At 41.8% G+C, this 23163-nt stretch overlaps 2 protein-coding genes across 2 annotated transcripts in view; both read right to left on the bottom strand.

Annotated features, from left to right (window-relative positions):
• The window catches only part of LOC109421421 (small subunit processome component 20 homolog), a 32743-nt gene extending 23973 nt beyond the window's left edge, over positions 1 to 8770 (bottom strand). Inside the window, exons 1-4 of the mRNA XM_019695906.3 lie at positions 8579 to 8770; positions 8202 to 8485; positions 3060 to 4171; positions 715 to 2051 (exon numbers count right to left, since the gene is read on the bottom strand). Of these exons, the coding sequence (XP_019551451.3) occupies positions 715 to 2051; positions 3060 to 4171; positions 8202 to 8485; positions 8579 to 8623 (2778 nt within the window). The 5' untranslated portion in view covers positions 8624 to 8770. The remainder of the gene's footprint in view (positions 1 to 714; positions 2052 to 3059; positions 4172 to 8201; positions 8486 to 8578) is intronic.
• Positions 8771 to 15255: 6485 nt separating this feature from the next.
• LOC115266421 (uncharacterized) lies at positions 15256 to 21896 on the bottom strand. Its single transcript, XM_062848113.1, has 2 exons — positions 20544 to 21896; positions 15256 to 20061 (listed from the first exon to the last, which is right to left on the bottom strand). The coding sequence occupies exons 1-2, from the start codon at positions 21894 to 21896 to the stop codon at positions 15256 to 15258; spliced, it is 6159 nt and encodes a 2052-aa protein (XP_062704097.1).
• Positions 21897 to 23163: the final 1267 nt, after the last annotated feature.

Genomic DNA, 23163 nt, shown 5'->3' with positions numbered 1-23163 from the left:
CGCGCACGAAATTAGGGCACCCCACGGTAATTAATTCCATTAATTGATCAACTAGTTGTCTATGAATGGACAAAATTTGGACAAGATTGAACTATTCTGCATAAAGCTAAAGCGATTCTGTAAATTGCTCTATTGTGGTGATAGCCATTTTTGAGCTGGATTCAATGAACCGAATGCAATGGAATTTTGAACATACATTGTAATTGCTCGGTCCACACCCTGTCCGACAATTTTGAACATTAATGACTCATGAAATGAACTTTAAAAAATTTTCGACACAGATTCTTCATTGAGGCCTAACGGACTTTTTTTTATTTCTCTCCATCGATCCTCTCTTTGTGTTATTACGGAAAGTGTATTAAGTTTTCCAAAGATTTCTTGGTTGAAATGCGAAGACGACGACTACATCTTGCTCTAGAAACAAAAAGAATAATGATTTTGTTTGTTTTGATCAAGTTATTAGCGAAAGAGAGAGACGACGAAGAAAAATCGATCCAGTCAGTTAGGCCCTTAAGAAAAATCATTGTCGTTTTGACTTAAATGTTGTGCCTATGGTTTTGAGAAGTCGTGCATTTGTAAATTTGAATTCCCGCTAATGATATACGCAAATGTTGTTTTGGAGTGATCAATTTGTAAATAATACGGGGCCACCGCAAAAAGAGATTTGAATAAAAAAGACGTATGGCTACGTCAACGAAGAGACTGTTCACCTACCTCCGAACGATGTTCATCCAGCACCACACACCGTAACCTATTTTCGACGCCGGCGTCCTCCTTGAAAAAGGTTTGCATTTCTTCCTTCATAGTCTTTTCACTGCTCAGACGGTACAAATTATCTTTATATGGTGCAATGGATGCATTGTTGTACGTGAATATGCAATCCAGGGCCAACTTTTGCACCTCGAAACTACGATGGGTCAGCAGCTCTTCAAACAACTCGTACAGTTTCTCCGACTTGAATATAGTTTTCGGATTTTTAACCTTGGCGAATATGTTCAAGTACGCAATCAAAATCTTCTGGGTTGCCTTGGGAGCGGAATCGTTAGCCTCACCTTCAGCTTGTTGCTTCACTCTGTATTCTGTTTTTATAAACTGCAGAAACGCATCCACAATATCTCGGTTTTTCGATTCAAAGATCCTGTTTAGCTTGGACAGCGTTACAAGCAATTGAACGCGATAATTGACAAAATCAACCTTGTCACTACATTCATCCTCAACGAAGTCGAAAACATTGTCATCACTAGTTTCCGCATTGTCCGGTGTAACAAAACAACTAATATTCTCAAGAGCATAGTCCAACTGATGTTTGTAGATCTTCCAAAAATCGGCCACTGCCAATTCCTCGGCGTAAGTCGTCAGAACCTCGCTAGCAGGCTCCCACAGCAATTTGAAATTCACGGACAATAACGAAAGAACAAACTTCATCGCATCCAATCGAAACGCTTCATCGCTCATTCCCTGAAACAGACTGGCATCGAATTCCAATTTCTTCAGCTGCATCACTTGCTCCCGATAGGTATAGATATTCGGCTCGACAGTTTCTATGGCATAAAGCACATCAAACAATGATTGATCCTCATTTTTAATGGCTAGCCTTGGAAGGCCGTTGAACAGCGAGAACATATGGGTTACCAGCAGTCTTGTCCTATGACGCACCGATACCAGCAAATCGCTTAATCGGGAGTGGATAGTTTCGAACAGTTTTTCGGTCAGCATCTGCGGTTTATACTGATGAACTCTGGCTAAGCACAGATTAATCACGTTTAGCAGATGGTCTCGATTGGTTTTCACCACTATCGGTACTAGCTTTTCAGCGATCGTGACGAGGATCTTCAATTTATCGTTCTTGCAGTGCACCAGCGCTTCCACCATTATAGTTAGGGCTTCACATTGCTGGCTGGTTAGTTGGTTGTTGTTTGGATTGGACAACATGGTAGTAATGTTCTGCTCCAACAACTGGACGATATCTTCATCGTGGTCGAAATCCACTAAATGTGGCAAAAGAACCAATGCCAGAAGATAATCCGTTCGATTGCCTTGGGTCAGCCCACCTGCAAGAATATAAAACAGATTTGAGATTAATCATGATATTATCCAGCAGGGATCTTCTTTAGGTTTGATTAGTAAACACGCCGCTTTACAATACATAGCGAGGTAACGTTGAAGGTGCTTCTACTATTTGTAAAGCCATTTAATAAGGGGATTCTCTGCACAGCGTAAATAGCTGCGTAAGACATGATTATTAGTAATCCTACATTATAGAGATGTGCGGAGGCGGCCATTGTGAGCCAATCGAGCAGAGCGAACTTTCAAAGTGTAAGCCAAATGAACATGTTTATCGTTTGTATGAAGGCGTTGTTTGACCGGTATTGCAATCGACAATAAACGTATTACAAATATTTATTTTGATCATCGAGAATGTGATGGCATATGTAAATTTAGTAAAAGATAATAAATTCTACTTTCAAAAGCGTATGCACATGAAGAAACTTTTGTCGCTGCTCTTCTCGAAAAAACTTTCATTGCTGCTGCTTGATTCACTTCTGCCGATTTGATTCGCGCTATTCTTTGCAATGCATTTCAGATTTCTTCGATTGCGCTGTTATTTTTTTCAAAATTTGGCAAAAAAAGTTTGAATATAATTAGCAAACGTAAACGAAACAACTTGCACCACAATAAAGTCACGCAAAAAGTTTGAACATGTAGCTTTGTGGCAAGTGTTGGAAGCTGTTGTGAACGAAACAAACAGCGTTGCCGAATCGACATATGTAACTTCCGCTCATCTCTATGTAGAGGATTTCTAATGCTTATCTTCCATATTATTTTCCATATATTATTTTCCATAGTTATAAACTTCATTTCATTTGGGCAACCATTAATTCTAAGCTTGGAAAAAACGCTGCTACCGACACTTCAAAATAAGCATATGTGAAATAAATATTTTAAACTTTTCCAAAATCTTTACTGCCCTAATAATACATGCTATAAAAAACCAGATCATAACGATTGACAGTCAATAGTTTATACCAAGTATTCACGTTCTAAAATTAGGTGCTTACCTCTTAACGATGCCATAACCTTCTGCTTTGCATTGTCCGTCTTAAGCTTCACCGGAAACTGCTTCCACCGATCTAGATTAATCCCATGCTTGCAAAGCGGAGATTTTTTCGTCACTATTCGGGCTAACAGATTTAGACTTTGCGTATCAAGATTCTTCTCGAAGAATTTCAGATAATCCGGCAAAATAAGAATCTCGAACATGGCATAATCCACAACTCCGAGCACAAACTCCTCGAACACAGTTCTCGAGCGGGGTCCAATGGTCATGATGTTTTTTGACAGGCGACTGGCATCCAGCTGAGTGATGTTCAGGTTTCTAGACAACATCATGATGGTGGCAATCTTTGTAACGTTGATTAGTATCTGCTCCGAATCTGTATGATTGGCCACCTTCACCAGAATGCCTATCATTTGGGAAGTGTTGTTCAAGCATCTTCCATGCTGATGTTCCACAGCAATGCCAATCAACTGTAGGATGTAGTGTAGCGCTGGTTCATTTTCCACTGCGTCGCCACCGGGCATACATTTGTCTACAGCTTTGTAGATTGCGTTCCAAAATGGTGCCAAGTTCGCACTAGCAACACATTGTAGCATATCAGAAACAGTTTGCACCAGAATGTTGAACAAAATCTCTGGGTCGAAACCGGTGTCATTGCCATCCGGCTCGTTAAAAAGATTTGAAATGAGCAATTTCCAAAAGTCATCTGCACAACTATGGAACTGTTCATTGACTCCGCGCATTATCTCAAACAAAAGCCGACCACATCCAGTTGTCACAGCAGGATTGTTCTTCGCAGCAGTCGCCACCATCAGGACCAATTCCTGTTTGTTCTTAACGTCACGCGCTAAAAAGCTGAAACATTCTGCCGCAAAGTTAGTAATGTGTAGAGGTTTTGCATCATCCAGCAGATTCACAATGCGTCCGAAAATGAAATCCAGCCTTTTGCGAAGATAGCCGCGCATGATCTTGAAGAGGAACGCCAAACACAACAATGTCCATTCCAGTTGGTTGGGTTCCTTTGTGTCCAACAAGTAAAGTAGTTTGTCGAAAATGCGCTCAAAATATGGACAGAAATCCTCTCGTAGGTCTCTAGCCAGCACAACCACGAACCTGCATCGAAAAGGGAAGAAATCTTTTAGCACATTTCACTATCAACCACGTAATATAACTTTATTTTTGTAATTCACTTTCGGTACGTATAACGTACCTATATTCAACAGCATGTCAACTACCTGAAAATCTTGGAAAGCTTAACATGTAATTTCTCCTTTAAAATCGAGGATATCCCAGGAAATTTTGGAGTCAATCAGGAGTTTTTGGTTGTGAGGAATAATATTGAAGAATATGTTTACTTCCATTCATTAATAAAATGATTCAGTTTTTTTTTTGTTAACCCGCATTGAGATTTACAGTTTGTCTTAATCTCCAAACTGTAGGTTAGGGCGGGGCAAGATGAGCACCCTAAGGATCACGTTGAGTTTATTGAAAGTTAACACAATTTTTCAAAGTACCTCTCAGTAGTTCTCTTCTATATCTTGTTTTCTATCACCCATAAACATGGGAGGGTTAAAAATTCACAATAAGGATGATTTATTTGACTAAACAAAAAAGATGTTTTATGGTCAGTTCGAACATGCTACGGGGCAAGACGAGCACCCCTACGGGGCAAGAAGAGCACTTCATTAAAATCCCAATATTTTAACAATAAATTGGTCATACACTGATTGATATAGTGAACCTTGTGTATAGCTATGGTATCACGTTCTAAAATTATCATTTTTTTCGATTATTGAAAAAAAAATGCGGTTTTATAATACTTTATACAAAATGACCCGAAAAACAATAAACGATTATTAGGTTGCTTATTTTTAGAAATTTACTCAACCAAATAGTTGCAGAGGTTACGGAAACCTATGTTCGGCACTATTGAGTGGATTACAATAATTTCAAAATATTTTCTATATTACCATCAGGGGTGCTCATCTTGCCCCACTATAGGAAAATAACTAAAATTGAATAAATTTTAATGTTTGTTTTTAGAAAATATTTTCTAATGTAAATTAAAATGCTTTGCAGTAAGCTAGTAATGTTGGCTGATAACTAGAATTATGGTAAAAATTTGATTCTGACATAAAAACCTTATTTTATTCTGATGATTTCTTATAAGAAAATGCTAAAATTCCATGCTATCGACTTTTTTGACAATATTGTTTAATTCGTTCATTATGAAGTACCTTTTATCAGGTTTACAAACAGGATGAACATTATTCTAACGGATTATGAAGTTGCTTGGGCAAAATTCATCATAAAAGTAGTAAAACGGAGGGGTGCTCATCTTGCCCCGGGTTGCCATCTTGCCCCGTCTTACCCTAAATCTCTTTATCTGTTCTTGTTAATGAATAATAAACAGTTGCATTTATGTCAAAGAATATAAGATTCAACGCATTCAACTTTAAACCACGGTGTATGCATTCCATATCTATTGGTAACATCATATGATGCTGTGTATTGTTGAATAGTATAGAGATGGAAGCTCGCAAGTAATGGTCGAAGTATTCAATCACCTTATGTGAAACTGTTTGTGCATATTCTGTGGAACACACCTACACACATGCGTTTCACCATGTATTACTGATATTAAACAATATGACTAACAGTTACACGCATCGGTATTCGTGAATCAATGAAAATCGGCTAAAAGCTGTGATGACCATATAAAAAAAGCAACAAAAATTGGAAGCATCAAACCCACACACCAAACGCTTTCAGCAATATTTTGCTGAATTTTGCCGAGCTGAAGGGTTCAGCAATTTTTTTTGCTGAACTTTCGGCAAAGTTTGCTGAATTTCAGCAAAACGTTACTGGTGATCAGCAGAGTTTACTGAACAAATCAGCAAAATTTTGCTGAATTTCAGCAAAATGTTTACTGAAACCTTCAGCTCGGCAAAATTCAGCAATATTTTGCTGAAACCTTCAATCGATTTTTGGTGTGCAGATGGCAATTTTGTTCCGATCTCAGATTTGGACAAATATCTATCGTAGTTAATCGGAAAGTGGTACCAGAAGTAGCAGCTGATGTGCTGTTAGCGGTAAGCCTTTTATCTTACGGAAAAATAGCGTCTATCCAACTGAAACTTACAGTACATTTTTTCTCGTAGCCGAAACCGACTTTCACCCGGAGGCGCTCATCGGCTTAAGTTCCTTGCTGCACTCTGAATAAAATCGAAAGCCCTTAGGTCTAGAAAGATAGAACCGAGTACGCAATATTTTGAAAGCAGTTTGCCATACATACGAGAATAATACCAACTATAAAGATACAGTTCCAAACTGATCCCGAATGTTACGGTAAGAGATTGAAAAATTTTCAATTCGCCAGTCAGTCTTCAAATCAAGCTTCAAATAGTCATTTATTTATATAATTTATCGATGCCATTTGCCTCGGCCTGTATGAAGCTGATCATCAATATCAGTTTTTTTTTTCTCGATCAGCACTTTGTAAGGTCGGTAGAGATAATCACAATAAACTAAGAATAATATGTACGACAAACCGCCTGTTTCAGTGGTAAAAGTTCACTAAATAGGTGATCCCTACCCAATTCAAGATGTCATGGGGCTATATGCTTACCGTGTCTAGGAATGAATGCAATGTGTCATATATGTGCATTTTCGAATTTTCAATACCGAATTAGTTTTATCATAGCTGTTTTTTTTTTTGTGCAATTTGATCTTGATTGAGTAGAGGCTACTGTTAAAAAAGCTCAGATTTTAATCATTAGCATAAAATAACAACAACGATCGACGTTTGCAGTCTCATGCATAACGATCAAAAACAAAACAAACTGGAATCTTAATCTAGATCTAGAATTGCGTAGCTTTCAACTCGTGAATCACCAACTATTATCAAACAAACATCAAAACTGTTGGATGATGGTTCTTCAATGGTGATACAATGGTAACCAACTCGAAGTTACCCATGAAAAATCTGTAAACGCGCGATATACGATCTTTTAAATTGTTCAATTCGTGACAAACACTACCTATAAACCTCGCTCGTCGTATACAGCGCGAGCGCAGTGCAGTTTCAGTATCAAACAGGCGCGCGTTCTGAAAGGCTAATTATAAGCGTCATCGGAGCCGTTTTCTCAGATCAAAGCTTTTTTGATTCCGTTTCGGGTCCTGAGTATCCGTGCAAAATTTGAGCTCGATCGGTTGCGTCTACACTTTGCGCATTGCAATTGAAATTTGTATGGGATTTTGTATGGGAAAACATACTTTTTGTCATAAGTTGAAAAAGTTTGTCTGAAACTTTTTAACCGATACTGTAAAATGATAGCCTAGGGTGTCCTGAAAAACTTTGTCGAAGACCGCAAAGCGATCCGATGCTTGTGAAACTAGTTATAACCAACGAACCGCATGCATGTGTTAATGTTTTAACATGTAAAGGAATAACAATAGCAACAAAATCATGCTGTTTCAGCAAGCAATGCCAACGCTATAACTTTTTTCATAAGCATCAGATCACTTCGCAGTCTTCGACAAAGTTTTTCAGGACACCCTAGGCTATGTTCTCACTTTATCGGTTACATAGTTTTTGAAACATTCGAGGTTGTTATGAGAGAAATGCATAAAAGTGTGTTTTCCCATGTAAAGTTCCATACAAACTTCAAACGCGATGCGCAAAACGTAGACATAACCGATCGTGCCCAAATTTTGCACACTTATTTGGGTGCTGAAATGGGACCAAAAAAGCTTTGATCTGATGGGATACCATTGAATTTTCCATTTTTTCATATAAACGATGACCCACTCTACTAATTATATTTGTGCGATGCTTGAAATTTGATTCAGTGGCCTAGACACATTCCTTAAGCTGCTAGTACACAGGGTCAAATATTTGTCCAAAAAGAAACCAATGCTCAAACATCTTGTTTGACTCGATCGAATTTTCATTAGTGTCAAACTGATGTTGTTTCTTGAGTTCTTTCCTTGTCAAATATTTGACCCTGTGTACTACTGGCCTTAGAACTAAATTTCCCTGATTGCCTTTAGAATTACCTGAATATTCTAGGTATGTAGTAGACTCCCTGTTTTGTAAAATAAGTCAGCTCCCACATAATGAAAATGAATGCACAATACTTACTCCAGCAGAGCCTGCAGCGACAGTTCCGTGGCATTGTCGAGGCTGCGCAGCAAATGTTCCAGAACAAAGTCTTTTTTGTGCAAAAGCTGTGGAAGGGTCACGATTCCGCGCAATCGAGCCTGGAACTGTTGGTACTCCTCGGAAAGATTGAGCGCACTCCATTTCTGAATTGTTTGCTGGAAGAAGCACTGCTGCTCGTCAAGTTCTTCATTTTCGTGTTCCACGTAGTATAGGGCCGACCGGCGGACATCAACTTCGGCTACGCGATCGTGGAAGCTTTTGAACTGCCGGGTAGACAACATGGATTAACCTCAAAATAATTTTCGGCAGCTAATCGGATGAATAGCTCGATATTTATCAAACGTAGTGGTACTTACCTGGAAGGCATTTTTAGTTTTATGCTTAACTGGGCGATTCTTCATTATTCGCAATGTTTATTACTTATTTTCATCAAAATTTCCTTGAAATATTCACTATAACTTCGAACAACGAGTGTGTGTAAATCAGAAAACCGACTGAAATAAAATGAATCGCAAGCAAGGACCTGTTTGTTTATTTACATTTTGTATCGCGCACGTGATAGAAATGTCATGGACCGACCCAGTGTAAAAAAAAGTCATGTTTTGTCGGCGAGGGGCATCTCAACAGAAAGCAGAAATTTTTTTTAATGGACTATCCGCTTTGCGCGCAGCCACAGTTGATCAGCAGGAGTAAATCCATTTTATTTTGTATGGCAAAATGCATCTAAACTTGAATTACTTGAAATACAAAGCTTTTCCCGAAAAAATATTTGGTAGGCTCAATAGTGGTCACCATTGTGCACAACCACTACCAAATATTTTTTCGAATAATGTATTCCACTTCGATAAATTTGCCTTTAGATGCTATTCGCCATACAATATTTTTTCGATTTACTTTTAGCGATTTTTCGCGCATAGAAGCTAGCGCCACATTGGTCGATGCGGAGAGTAGGAAAACAGCCGATGTAGCCCGGTCAACCATTTCTTTAGATACCTTTACATTTCTTTATGAAGACCTTTAAAGACGTTCATATTCGAAATCGATAGCGATCGTCATCGTTTCTTGAAGAAATTTAAATAAAATTGAAGTTCCATCGATAACGAATAATAAAAAACGTTATCGATTTAACGATACAAAAATAGTGGGTTCTGTATTATCGAGTCACAAAAAATTTGCCAGAAAGTTAAAAATAGCAATCCACATCTCTCGCCTCCTATGTGTACATGAGTTTTTATGCAATGGACTACCCGCTTTGCGCGCAGCCACAGTTGATCAGCAGGAGTAAATCAATTTAATTTTGTATGGCGAAATGCATCTAAACTTGAATTACTTGAAATACAATGCTTTTCCCGAAAAAATATTTGGTAGGCTTAATAGTGGTCACCATTGTGCACAACCACTACCAAATATTTTTTCGAATAATGTGTTCCACTTTGAAGAATTTGCCTTTAGATGGTATTCGCCATACAATATTTTTGCGATTTACTTTTAGCGATTTTTCGCGCATAGATGCTAGCGCCACATTGGTCGATGCGGAGAGTAGGAAAACAGCCGATGTAGTTAATTCATTATTTCCTAAATTGGGATTTGAACTTCACTTACAGGAGCTTGAAGATATCATGTTCATACTTACTTACTGAACCGCAAGCTATTGCTATGAATATGAGTGATTAAATGCAGTCATTTTTCGAACAAACTACTAACCTTTAGCAGTTTCGAAATGCACATCAGAATCATTAAAAATAATTACCCCGCCATTGGCGAACTGAATCATTGTTGGACCATATTTGGCCAATAAAACAAACAAGGTCCCCGCGCGCGGGAGTGAGTTTTGCTGGAAAACGTAACTCATCCAACACAGTGTGGCCTCAGGAGTGACTTCCTGCTGCCAATATCTGTCCAAAATACCTACCACTAGCATACATTCCCTGCCTACGTTGCTGTCCCCGAGAGCAATCCGGTGAGATGCGGCCTAATCCGGACCTAGGAAGCGTTTAATCTATGCTTGGAGAAACCGTTCTGGTTCTGATTCAATATTGGTTTCTTTTTTTTTTCAATTCGAGCAAAACCAAAACATTGCTCCTGTCATTGGAGGTATCAGAATGCCTTTGTTCAGCTTCGCCCAACGATACCAAACAGAATGGTAAAGAAGTATCGTGACTAATCTTTGTGTTTCGATACCAATGTGCAAAGTTACATTGATGTCGGAAATTGAATATATTCCGATACATACTCGTGAAGAAAACTAAAGCGTTAGCGATAACATAGAGTTACACGACATCTAGTTACGTTTCGGTACCGATTTTAATCATATGAACGATAAAGGTCATTATTCAAGTTTTGTTATCGGTCGATGAAGTTGTTTGAATATATGTAACGAAATTATTAGTAAAGAATAGTCGACATTAATCTTTATATTTTGGTAAAGAACTTTAACGAAGTTTGTGAAATGGTTGACCGGGAGATAATAGATTATGCATTTCGCCAAATTGATTTACTCCTGCTGATCAACTGTGGCTGCGCGCAAAGCGGGTAGTCCATTGGACTGACACAATAGTGTGCACACACCTTCAAAGTGTGATTACAGCGCAGGGATACGTCACATCGAATTGAGGTCTTCGGTGCACTTATTCCTTGTAAATGGAGGAATAAGTGCACCGAAGACGTCGAGACGATCCGAGGCAAATGTGAACTTTTATCACACTTTTTAGGCGTAATAAAAAAAGTGTGATACCGTATTACCCCGCTAATTCGACAGCGACTGTTGTCGTATAACCGGGTTAAACTTTTAATTCGACAAACTGGTCACCCTACATCACCTTGATTATTGAAATTTGGCAACTCTATTTTCGTTTTTGTTTTGATTTCCGACTTTGTTATGGATTACAATTTCATCAAATATTGTGGTGGTGCGAATGAAAAGCTCGCTCTTTCTACAATGAATTAACCTCGGAATTAACTACATCGGCTGTTTTCCTACTCTCCGCATCGACCAATGTGGCGCTAGCTTCTATGCGCGAAAAATCGCTAAAAGTAAATCGCAAAAATATTGTATGGCGAATACCATCAAAAGGCAAATTCTTCAAAGTGGAACACATTATTTGAAAAAATATTTGGTAGTGGTTGTGCACAATGGTGATCACTATTAAGCCCACCAAATATTTTTTCGGGAAAAGCTTTGTATTTCTAGTAATTCAAATTTAGATGCATTTCGCCATACAAAATAAAATTGATTTACTCCTGTTGATCAACTGTGGCTGCGCGCAAAGCGGGTAGTCCATTGTTGCCTTCCGCAGTTCATTCCGGTTGGTCCTCAGGTGGTTTGGGTGTCGAATAGCACCAACTCAGAACTTCCGAAAGTAGCGGCTGCAAGAGGAGCTGCAGTGGGTACGGGTATAAGCGCAATATCAAACTGTTTTGCATTTACAGTGTACATTAGAGATGGGCGAACCGTTCGCGAACGGTTCAAAAGAACTAGTTCTTTGGGATGAATGAATGAACTGTCGTTCGTTTGAAAAGAACGATAGTTCTCCGTTCTCTCAAAAACAAGAAAACTGAATGTCCCTCAGATCCGTTCATTCATATTTTTCTAAGATGATGTTTGTTTTCTGAGAGAGTGAATGCTGTCAATATTCTACCAAACCATCTCGTAAAATTATTCTTGATGACAGCTCGGGCAGCTAGTCCGAGAACGGCAACTGAAAAATAATTTTCAAAAACATTAAAATGTTCCTCTAATTTTGTAAACAACGCGTAAAATAACTTGACGAGAGTAGATCTGTAACATTTTGGTAAGGTACCTTAGTACTAGTTCTACATTAGATTTACAAAACCAAGATAAAAAAATACTACTGAACGATAGAACGGTTCCCGAGAACTAGTTCTTTCTAAAGAACTGTTCAATTGAGAACGATTCCCTTAAAAGAACTGTTTTGCCCAACTCTAGTGTACATGGCTGCGACGTTTGAACACTTTTTAATTCGACATATGTCGTATAAGCGGGGTACGAATTAAAAAGTGTCGTATGAAAACGTGTCGAATAAACGGGGTAAGACGGTAGTCCAATTTGAGATGTAGTCTGCAATACATCTCAAATGGACTACCCGCTTTGCGCGCAGCCACAGTTGATCAGCAGGAGTAAATCAATTTAATTTTGTATGGCGAAATGCATCTAAAATTGAATTACTTGAAATACAAAGCTTTTCCAGAAAAAATATTTGGTAGGCTTGATAGTGGTCACCATTGTGCGCAACCACTACCAAATATTTTTTCGAATAATGTGTTCCACTTTGAAGAATTTGCCTTTAGATGGTATTCGCCATACAATATTTTTGCGATTTACTTTTAGCGATTTTTCGCACATAGAAGCTAGCGCCACATTGGTCGATGCGGAGAGTAGGAAAACAGCCGATGTAGGTAATTCATTGGACTATCACACTTTTTTTATTACGCCTAAAAAGTGTGATAAAAGTTCACATTTGCCTCGGATCGTCTCGACGTCTTCGGTGCACTTATTCCTCCATTTACAAGGAATAAGTGCACCGAAGACCTCAATTCGATGTGACGTATCCCCAGAGTGTCTAAAAGCTCATGTATACATGAATGAGACAGTGTGCCATGCGCTGGGTTGAAATGCGTCTCAAGAAAATTTGTGAGATTTGAGATCATAGCATGCTCATGAAAAATCTAGTGTACGTGCCTCAATGAGACGTCTCGTGAGACTCGTCTCATTGAGATGTTTGTTAGTTACAACTGAATCATTTTAGAGGCCCAGATTAGATTCTGTGAACCTATTTCTACAATCCAGTTATCCGGAGATTGAATCCACTTATCCGCCAGCGGTAATTGAGGCGGTCAGTACAAGCGAGCGGTTTAAGTTTTGACGTTTCTAGGGGAAAAATCGAAGCGGTTCCGTTTCCCGCTCCATCCCTGCGCCAACCGTTTTGTGGCACTAACCGATTGCTATCCTTACTAAACGTCAAAATTTTATGTACTTGCTGGTACACACCGCCGCCATTGCCGCTCGCGCATAAGTGAATAAACTGGGGGCCAACTGGGGATCAACTAATTATTGGCTTTGGTTGTGTCAACTGAGATGCCCATATCCCAGAACAAAGCTGTGGCCCACATATTTTTCGACACCGCTGGGGGTGGCGAATTCTCCAATCGTTACAGAAAATTAAACCCAAACCGATTATGTTTTTTGTAAGGTGAGAAAATTATGAATCTTTGATAAAACTTCCGCTACCGCCTGTTAAACTTTTTCGAAGTCCGAGCGAAGCGCGACTCGACTGAAATTTTATTCATGTTATTAAATTGGCAGATTCACAATATTTAGTACTTACAATTAAGTTTTCCAATGATGACGCACAAATAACCTATAATAGCCACTAAGCGAACTGGTGATGGGAACCTATATGTTTCAAAGGACAGCATAAATACTTTAATCTGGTCCGAAGTTACTGCTACTTACGGTTAGCACCTGATCGTAAATTCGCAGCGGTAACGAATCGCTCTCCACCATAAACTAAAGCGTAATTGATACTCAATGACTGCAAATCGTATATAGGTTTAGGTACAAATCATCGGTACTAGCTAATCGAATTCATGAAATTTATGTTATTTACCTGTATGATCCCAAGTAACCACGAAGCCGTATATAAGTGCATCAATTTTGCCATATATTGATAATTAAAATTATGAATATAATGCTGCATTACTTTAAACACCCCATTAAAGCAATATTAAAGTCGAAAAGGGCCCCACTAAAATCAAATTAGTGCCACATATTGCAGCACGCTGACAGCCATTGCTAAAGTAATATAAATGCATGTGCTGTACATTTGCATTTGACATGCTTGATACGTGCAACACGAAAAACCAAAACAAAAATCTATTTTTAGCACCGTTTCGTTATCGACGGTACTGATGCCCTCACACATTAATGTTTTAACCATTATTTTTTTGTAGTCGGATCGGGAGTCGAACCAGAAGTGTTGAAGACCGCTAGATGAGTTCCATACGCGCTTGTACCCTGGACCGTTTCTGCTGCAGTGATAACAACAGATATTTCATTAACTAAAAGGAAAATGTTCTTCTATCTCAATCATTGTAGTAGAGGGTAAAACGACTATGTCATATGTAATAGAATACAGTAAACTATCACATTCCGATAAATTACTGAAAATTACATAATGCATTTTCGAAGATATTTAATCAACATAAGAAAATAAAAACCTCGACTAAAACACCCTTCGCACATTGCTCATATGCTAATTGTGATTTCTATCGTTATTGGCATGTGATTGCAGCGTACAGAAAAGAGAAAAGTTCATCTCTAAAATTTAGAGTCTAAATATTTAGCTTTTGCTGTCGTCGATCGGTGGCTCAAACGGGGATTAAGTTGATCGGGAGTCGAACCAGAAATGTTGAAGACCGCTAGAGTTGACCGTAAAGTTGTTCAATCTTCTTGATTTTATTTGTTTACCATTAGAGTCAAGCTTTTATAATTGTATTGTTAGAGCCAACTTTGCTAGTTTGTACATTGCATTTATTCAGTTTTTGCAGTGTTGAATTATTGGATTATCTTATATCACCTTTTAATAAACCCGAATGTAAAGAAAAATGCAATGCATCATCACATTGATAATGCCAATCTAAAGGATTATTGCATGACAAGTGTGGAATTACTGCATTTCGCATTGCAAAGGTTGATATTCAGTCTAATTCGTGCAATGTTATAATGCTTGTGGTTACTTGGGATTGCTTAAACATATATGGTAATACAGTAGGCAATTACTAGAGAATAGTTTTACTATATGTAGTCCAATAATAGCGTAAAGTTTAAGGAATATATCGGTTATTTAGAAAGATCACTATTTTGTGGCAACAACGTGTAGCAATTCTTTGTGATTTATCCATATAGGTGCGATCTGTCAGATCGCTTACTATTGTCTTATTGCTATGTAGTAGACCAACCGTCGATCCAAAGGGCCTATCCGACCCGTGCGTTAACACCCCGACCCGTAGGGCCTCACTGTTTGGTGGCCTTACTATCCTCCAGCACGTCCAGAAGTGCGACTTTGATCGCAGGTCGTTGAAATATTCCTGACTCAGTCTTGACATCTACTTTGCGTACCTGACCATCGACGCCTGGGTACGTCTTTGTAACTCGTCCACGAAGCCATCCATTGCGTACGGTTTCATCTACGATAACCACGAGATCACCTTCTTGAAGAGCACGTACATCTCCGAACCACTTTGTTCTCCTCGCAATAGTTGGTAGATAGGACTTGATCCAGCATTGCCAGAACCGGTCCAACAGGCACAGCATTACTCCCCAATTCGTGCGCTGTAAAATCGGTTGATTGATGGGGATTCGTGCCAGAGTGTTGCTGCCACTAGAGCTCATCAACAGGAAACTATTTGGGGTGAGAACTTCTTGACCAGGAAACTCCAGTGGAACAAACGTGAGGGGACGAGAATTGACAATCATTGAGGCCTCGGCGAGCAGTGTTAGAAGTCCTTCGTCGTCCAGCTTGTCGTGGCACGCCAGAACCTTGAGTGCATCTTTAATGGAGCGAACTTTTCTCTCCCACACACCACCCATGTGTGGAGCTGACGGTGGGTTAAAATGCCATTCTGTTTCAGCATTGGTAAAGGTTCCAGCAATTGCGAGATTAATCGACTTTATTTCAACAGCTAATTCTCTAGCTGCTCCTCGAAAATAAGTGCCATTGTCGCTAAAGAAGTTTTGGGGAGCTCCTCGCTTGTCGACAAATCTGCGAATAGCCATCTTGCAGGACTGGATCGTCAAAGAATGCACCACCTCAAGGTGTACCGCTCGTATGGTGAGACAGGTAAAGATCGCTACCCATCTTTTAACACTACTGCGTCCCTGCTTCACCAGAAGTGGCCCAAAATAATCAATACCAGTGTGGGTGAACGGGCGTACATATGGCATAACCCGCGGCTGCGGCAATGGCGCCATTCTGGGTGCTTGAGGTTCGGCCTTGTATATTCGGCACCACATGCACTCTTTGATGGCCCTCTTCACCACTGATCGAACCTTGGCGATATAGTAGAGTTGTCTCAGCTCGTTCACAACGGTCTCCGTATTGGCATGACCGTATTTAGCATGGAAACGCAGTATCAGCAACTCGGTGACACGGTGACATTTGGGCAGAATTTTTGGATTCCGAAAATTGTATGGGTAATACGCTGCCTTCGGGTCGATTCTGCTCTCCATTCTCAATAGTCCTTGTTCGTCGAGGAAAGCTGATAGTTTGGCCAATGGGCTGGACTTAACTAGGCGACCAGTTTTGGTTGGTGATTTGACATTTTTCAATGCTGCTATTTCCTCCTCGAAAGCCTGAGCTTGGACAATCCGCCACAACCCTTGTTCAGCCGACACGTAGTCTTGATGCGTCAACATTGTTATGCGAGATTTAGTTGGAACACGTTGTTTTGCCGAGCAACGGTTAACGAAATGGTATAAGTAAGCTATGGATTTGACGACATCCTCCCAGCGCGAGAACTTATTGAAATGTATTACCGTATCCTTCGTCATATCCTGGTGTACGTTCATCCTTCTCAATTCGTCCGTTGGTTCACCCACAATAGGTTTTTTCACAGGCCATTCACTTTCTGGTTTCCAAAGGAAATCTGGTCCACTGTACCATTTGCTTTGTACGTCGAAGCTGGGACCGCTGCCCCACTTGGTTGCCTCGTCTGCAATATTCAGCCGGGTGGGAACCCAGCGCCATTCTTCCACGGATGTTTCGGCTAGGATTTCCGTAGTTCTGAACTGCACGTAGGGACGGTACTTACGTGGGTCGGCACGTAACCATGCCAGAAGAACAGTCGAATCAGTGTGAAAATACCGCTTTGTAATCTCCAGCGAATGGTTCTCCAAGACGCTTCTCATAAGCCGAACGCCGATAACTCCTGCATTCAACTCATTTCTGGGAATGGATTGAGGTCGTAATGGAGTTACCTTTGCCTTTGCAGCTACCAGTGAACATCGAGGTGCTCCTCGGTCAATTATACGGAAGTATGCGACACTACAGTAAGCAAGCTCGCTTGCATCCACGAAAATGTGCAGCTGTAGAGAACTGTAGCTTTGCTGTTCATAATCGGGAAAATAACAACGAGGAATTTGTACTCGTTGCAAGTCGGGAAATAATCTGATCCAACGTTTCCAGTCCTTGAAGTCCCTATCGTCAATGGAATCGTCCCAACCGATGCCAGATCTCCAGATGTTCTGAATCAGAATTTTACCGTGTATCGTGAAGCAAGCAATAAGTCCAAGCGGGTCGAAAAGACTCATTACAACGCGTAACACTTGCCGTTTAGTGGGCACCGTTTCGTCAGATAGGAGTGGAAGGAGGTCTGCATGGAGTTGAACGGTAAATACAAACAAGTCCTGATTCGGTTCCCACAACATGCCGAGGACACGTTCGGCCATCGTCGACTTTTCTGCGGTGAAGCTCTTTGTCGTTTGAAACGTTTCTTGACTGTTTTCAGCCCCGACCCGTTCAAGGATTTGCTGAGCGTTGGAGTGCCAGTTCCGGATTTCAAATCCGGCTTTGCTGTGGACCTCACGAACTTCTACCGCCAACTGGACAGCTTCTTCGAGGGTATCTCGGCTGTCTAAATAGTCGTCCACATATGTGTTCTGTATAATGGCTCTCGCTGCCTCGGGGTAATCCTTCTCGTACTCCACTGCATTTAAATTTTTCGCATATTGAGCTGAACACGGTGAGCAGGTAGCTCCGAATGTCGCCACGTCCATCACATACACGTCCGGGGTGGATTCGGGGTTAGCACGCCACAGAAATCTCTGTGATTGTCTGTCCTCCTTCCTGATGCGCAGCTGATGAAACATCTGCCTGATATCGCCTGTTATAGCGTACTGCCTTTGACGAAACTGGCAGAGAACTGACATGAGCGGAGTCAGTAAATCCGGTCCGGTTAGGAGCATGGAATTCAAAGAAATTCCTTTAACGCTTGCAGCTGCATCCCACACAATTCGTAGCTTTTCGGGTTTGCGTGGATTACGAACAATTCCAATCGGCAAATACCAAACGCGTCTTGGATCAGACTCTTGCAACTCTTCCTTGGTAGCCTTGTGGGCGTATCCCTGGTCCTGATAATCAGCTATCTGAGCCTCGACGTTTATTCGGAGTTCCGGGTCTGATTGTAGCCGACGTTCTAGACATTTGAGTCTTCGTTCCGCCATACCGTAGCTTTCTGGGAAGTGCACGTCATCACTCCTCCATAGTAATCCAGTTTCAAACCGGCCGGATTCTGTTCGCCGAGTAGTCTCTTGCAGTATCCGTCTAGCTCGCTCGTCCTCTTTTGATTCTGGGGTTGATGAAGCGGTTATGCCAAGGTGTTCCACATCAAAAAAATGTTTCACAAGATCGTGAAGACGTTGATCAGCAGAGCAGTCGCACACGTGAAGCATCATACGGTTGTAGGCATGGCTTCCGCGTTGTCCACCGAAGATAGTCCAACCCAACTTTGTCTTGATGGCCACTGGTTCTTCATCTCGTCTCTCTCGCTTCTTCAATGGCAACTTCAGTCGCGCATTATCTGCACCAATCAAAATCCGTGGAACTGCGTCGGTGTAGCTCTGGATTGGTAGACCACGCAGATGTGGAAAATGCACCGAAAGCTCAGTGTAGTTTAAACTTTGCCGAGGCAGGCCTAGGTTGTCCACGGTTTGTACTTGTGACAACAAATGTTGAGTGGTTCCGTCACCTGATATACAGACTTTAACTCGTTTGGATACAGATTCTTTACGTGTGACGTCGCTGGTCCATTGCAAACAAAGCGAGCTCTCTTCTCCATCCAGGTCGAGCATGTCGGCGATACTACTTTCGAGGAGCGTTACGTTCGAGCCGTCGTCAAAGAAGGCGAAGGTCGTAACCGACTTTCCGTTATGGGACAGTGTCACAGGAAGTATTTTGAAAAATGTGCCATGTTGTTGGCTGCGATGAGTGGTGACGACTCCTGACGAACCAGGCCCCTTAAGTCCTGAGGGGGCCGGTTTCGGTTTCCCCGGATGCAACAATTTATGGTGCATATCTCCGCAGCCGTCCATACCACAGGGCTGTGAGGTTCTACACGGCCATTTACCATGGCACGTTAAACATCTCTGGCACATGTTTCGTTGCTCCACCAGTCTCCACCGTTCTATAATCGTCAGTGAACTGAATTTGTCGCAGTTCTTAATTCTATGAGCGCCACTTTGGCACATCAAGCACAGCTTTTGCTGCATCTCGGGCTTCGTTCTCGATGAACTTCTGGTATCGACTTCAGCAGAATGCGTGTGGACATTTCCGCTTTTCTCCTTTTTCTTGCCAGACCGGACCACATCGTCTTGAGGGTTGGATTCGAAAGGCATTGCAACTTGACAAGCGGCTGTCTTCATCGACGAAACGAAATCGCTGAACGCTTTCAACGTGACTTCAGGAATTCGCTGGGTATGTAGACCCCAATCCAATCGAATACTTGGGGGAAGCTTACCGACCAGTTCCGTTAGAAGCATGGGGTTGGAAAGATGGGCTTGCAAATTGGCGGCTTCTATGTAGGTAACGAGATTGCGCACCTCGCGCCCGAACGTAATTAGCGTGTCTAATTTATTAACGTTTGGAGCAGGCGCGTTCCTGATTTTGCTCATTAAGCAATGCACCAACTGATCCGGACGGCCACATTCATCGCGTAGTGTGTTGATTATCTCGGGGATTGCCTCCGGCAGAGTTAAGATGCTATGTACCTTTTCCCTGGCCTTCCCGACCAAGCACTTCTGCAACCTTGCAAGGTTCTCGTCCGGCTGTATGCCGCACATCGATGTCGTAGACTCAAACGCACTCAAAAACATGGGCCATTCTAACGGATCCCCGGAAAATTTCGGTAATTCCCGGGAAACCACATGGCGAGCGGCCAATGAATTACCTACATCGGCTGTTTTCCTACTCTCCGCATCGACCAATGTGGCGCTAGCTTCTATGCGCGAAAAATCGCTAAAAGTAAATCGCAAAAATATTGTATGGCGAATAGCATCTAAAGGCAAATTTATCGAAGTGGAATACATTATTCGAAAAAATATTTGGTAGTGGTTGTGCACAATGGTGACCACTATTAAGCCTACCAAATATTTTTTCGGGAAAAGCTTTGTATTTCAAGTAATTCAAGTTTAGATGCATTTCGCCATACAAAATTAAATTGATTTACTCCTGCTGATCAACTGTGGCTGCGCGCAAAGCGGGTAGTCCATTGCTGTGGGTTTATTATTCCGGCGAATGAATTCTGCACCGGGTACTGTGGCTGCCAGTACGGTTGTTGCCAGTAGGATGGCATTGGCTGCTGGTACCACGAATGAGACGCTGGGTCACTCTGTGACAGTTGCGGTGGAGCTACGTAGCACGACGGTTGGGGAGGAATCCTGTTTGGCGGCGCGGGCATGTGGCCAACATCAGCTGAAGCATCTCGGATGATCGGTTGCGAAGAATTCAGCCAAGAACGAGGTGGGTCTCCGTTGCCGGGATGTCTCGAGAAACCAACTCGATGCTCCATTACTCTAGGCTGGTTAGCGTGAAGCGAAGGCATCGTCGAACCCGAGGGGTCTACCGGAGGCGGAGGTAACTGGTGGCTACTAGATGTGTTGATGGGAGGAAGAGTTGACGTTGTCATCGGAGGAAGCGATGGCTTAATCGGGCAAAGCGATGGTTTCAGGTTGTCCACCGGGCATACTGGCGGCATCCTCGATGCCGTTCTTAACGGACCCTCTGTCGAAGCGAGTTCCTGCGCCATTGTGCCTAACGAATATATCGGAGGTGGTGCTGGCAACGCGGGATAATATGACACTGACTTGCTCATTGGTGCCGGTTGAGACTGAGGATGAACTGCACCCAACACATTCGGCAAGTGCGACGAATCCGGTTCCGCAATACGCGACGAATTCACAAGCGGAAATGATGTCTCCGGTATTCCAGAGGGTTTGGTTGGGGGAAGCAGGTGCTTCGGTATGCCCAACGGGGTGTTGGAAGAGAGATGACTTACTTGTTCGTTCGTGGGAGTCACAGACGGCTGTTGATGATCGGTAGGCCGTTCGTGTTGCGAGGTTTGGGTGTTAAGAGGCGGCGGAAGAATTTTCGTCGTGGCTCCGGTTCCTACCTGACCCGTGAGTATTGGGGTAGAGGTTTTGCCGGTTTGCGGCGGATGATTCTCAATCGCTCTGTTTGCTATTGTAAAGTCCTGCTCAGCCACCCAAGTTCCTACTCTGCTCCGTCGGCTGCGATGACTCTCGTGACTTCTAAGGCTGCCACCTACCGATTGCCTAGCCTCGATTTCGGTTTCTAGCTGATGCTTCGCAGCTAGGAACTCCCTTTCTCTGTCGGCTTGCTCCTTGCGTATTTTGTCCTCTAGCGCCTTGGCCTCCTCAAGCTGCTTCAATCGTAGCCGTGCGCTGGATGCATTCGAGCTCTCGGATCCAATCGTGCCGCAAAACGTCGAGCAGTTAGGGCAACGCCACGAGCGATCACAGATAGAAGCTTGCACGCCGGCACAGCTAAAATGCCACCAGCCGTTGCATTTGTCGCAGGCCACCATATCCTCTGCGTTATCGGGACGGTTGCAACTCTTGCAACTATGTGTGCCTTCCTGCATAGTGGGGTTAGGGTTCGATGCGCTCAACATGACTCGTTAATTTCGAGTTTGTTAAACTTTTTCGAAGTCCGAGCGAAGCGCGACTCGACTGAAATTTTATTCATGTTATTAAATTGGCAGATTCACAATATTTAGTACTTACAATTAAGTTTTCCAATGATGACGCACAAATAACTTATAATAGCCACTAAGCGAACTGGTGATGGGAACCTATATGTTTCAAAGGACAGCATAAATACTTTAATCTGGTCCGAAGTTACTGCTACTTACGGTTAGCACCTGATCGTAAATTCGCAGCGGTAACGAATCGCTCTCCACCATAAACTAAAGCGTAATTGATACTCAATGACTGCAAATCGTATATAGGTTTAGGTACAAATCATCGGTACTAGCTAATCGAATTCATGAAATTTATGTTATTTACCTGTATGATTGCTTAAACATATATGGTAATACAGTAGGCAATTACTAGAGAATAGTTTTACTATATGTAGTCCAATAATAGCGTAAAGTTTAAGGAATATATCGGTTATTTAGAAAGATCACTATTTTGTGGCAACAACGTGTAGCAATTCTTTGCGATTTATCCATATAGGTGCGATCTGTCAGATCGCTTACTATTGTCTTATTGCTATGTAGTAGACCAACCGTCGATCCAAAGGGCCTATCCGACCCGTGCGTTAACACCGCCGATTAATCAATTCGAAGATGAACGTTGGCGCCTTCAACTAAAACGACTCTTCATCCGTCTCCGCTGATCAAACAGAATACACCAAAAAACCATCAATTGGAAGTACACGATCTGATCAAACGAGCACCAATAGCACCGTTATGCAGTCTCCCAAAACATTATAGACATACTAACGTCAATTGGGAAGAAGCCCTTACCAGGATTGTTCCTCACTGCGCTCCTACCATATATCCCGTGGTAAAACTACCTCCGGCTGCATTCTATCTGCCCCAGCATACTTATGACCCAAACCCTTTCCGCCCCCGGAAAACGTCGACCAAATCTCAGCTGAACATTATCTGTAAATGTCATCCTAGTGCAGGGTTGAGAGTGTATAAGGTCGGTGTGAGGTACCTGGAGCTTGTCTCATTGAGATGTCTCATTGAGACTCGCAATGCTTATGTGATGAGCACCAACATCGCGAGTCTCAAGCTCAAGGAATTTCCATGTGCTCACAGCCAACTTTTCTCAATCTCGTATTGAGATTTGTACGTACAGATACTCTGCGTATCCCTGCGCTGTAATCACACTTTGAAG

The sequence above is a fragment of the Aedes albopictus genome, chromosome 2 (assembly GCF_035046485.1).
Source record: "Aedes albopictus strain Foshan chromosome 2, AalbF5, whole genome shotgun sequence".
Lineage (NCBI taxonomy): Eukaryota > Metazoa > Arthropoda > Insecta > Diptera > Culicidae > Aedes > Aedes albopictus.
The sequence above is the reverse complement of the archived record's forward strand: the minus strand, read 5'-3'. Positions and strand labels throughout refer to the sequence as shown.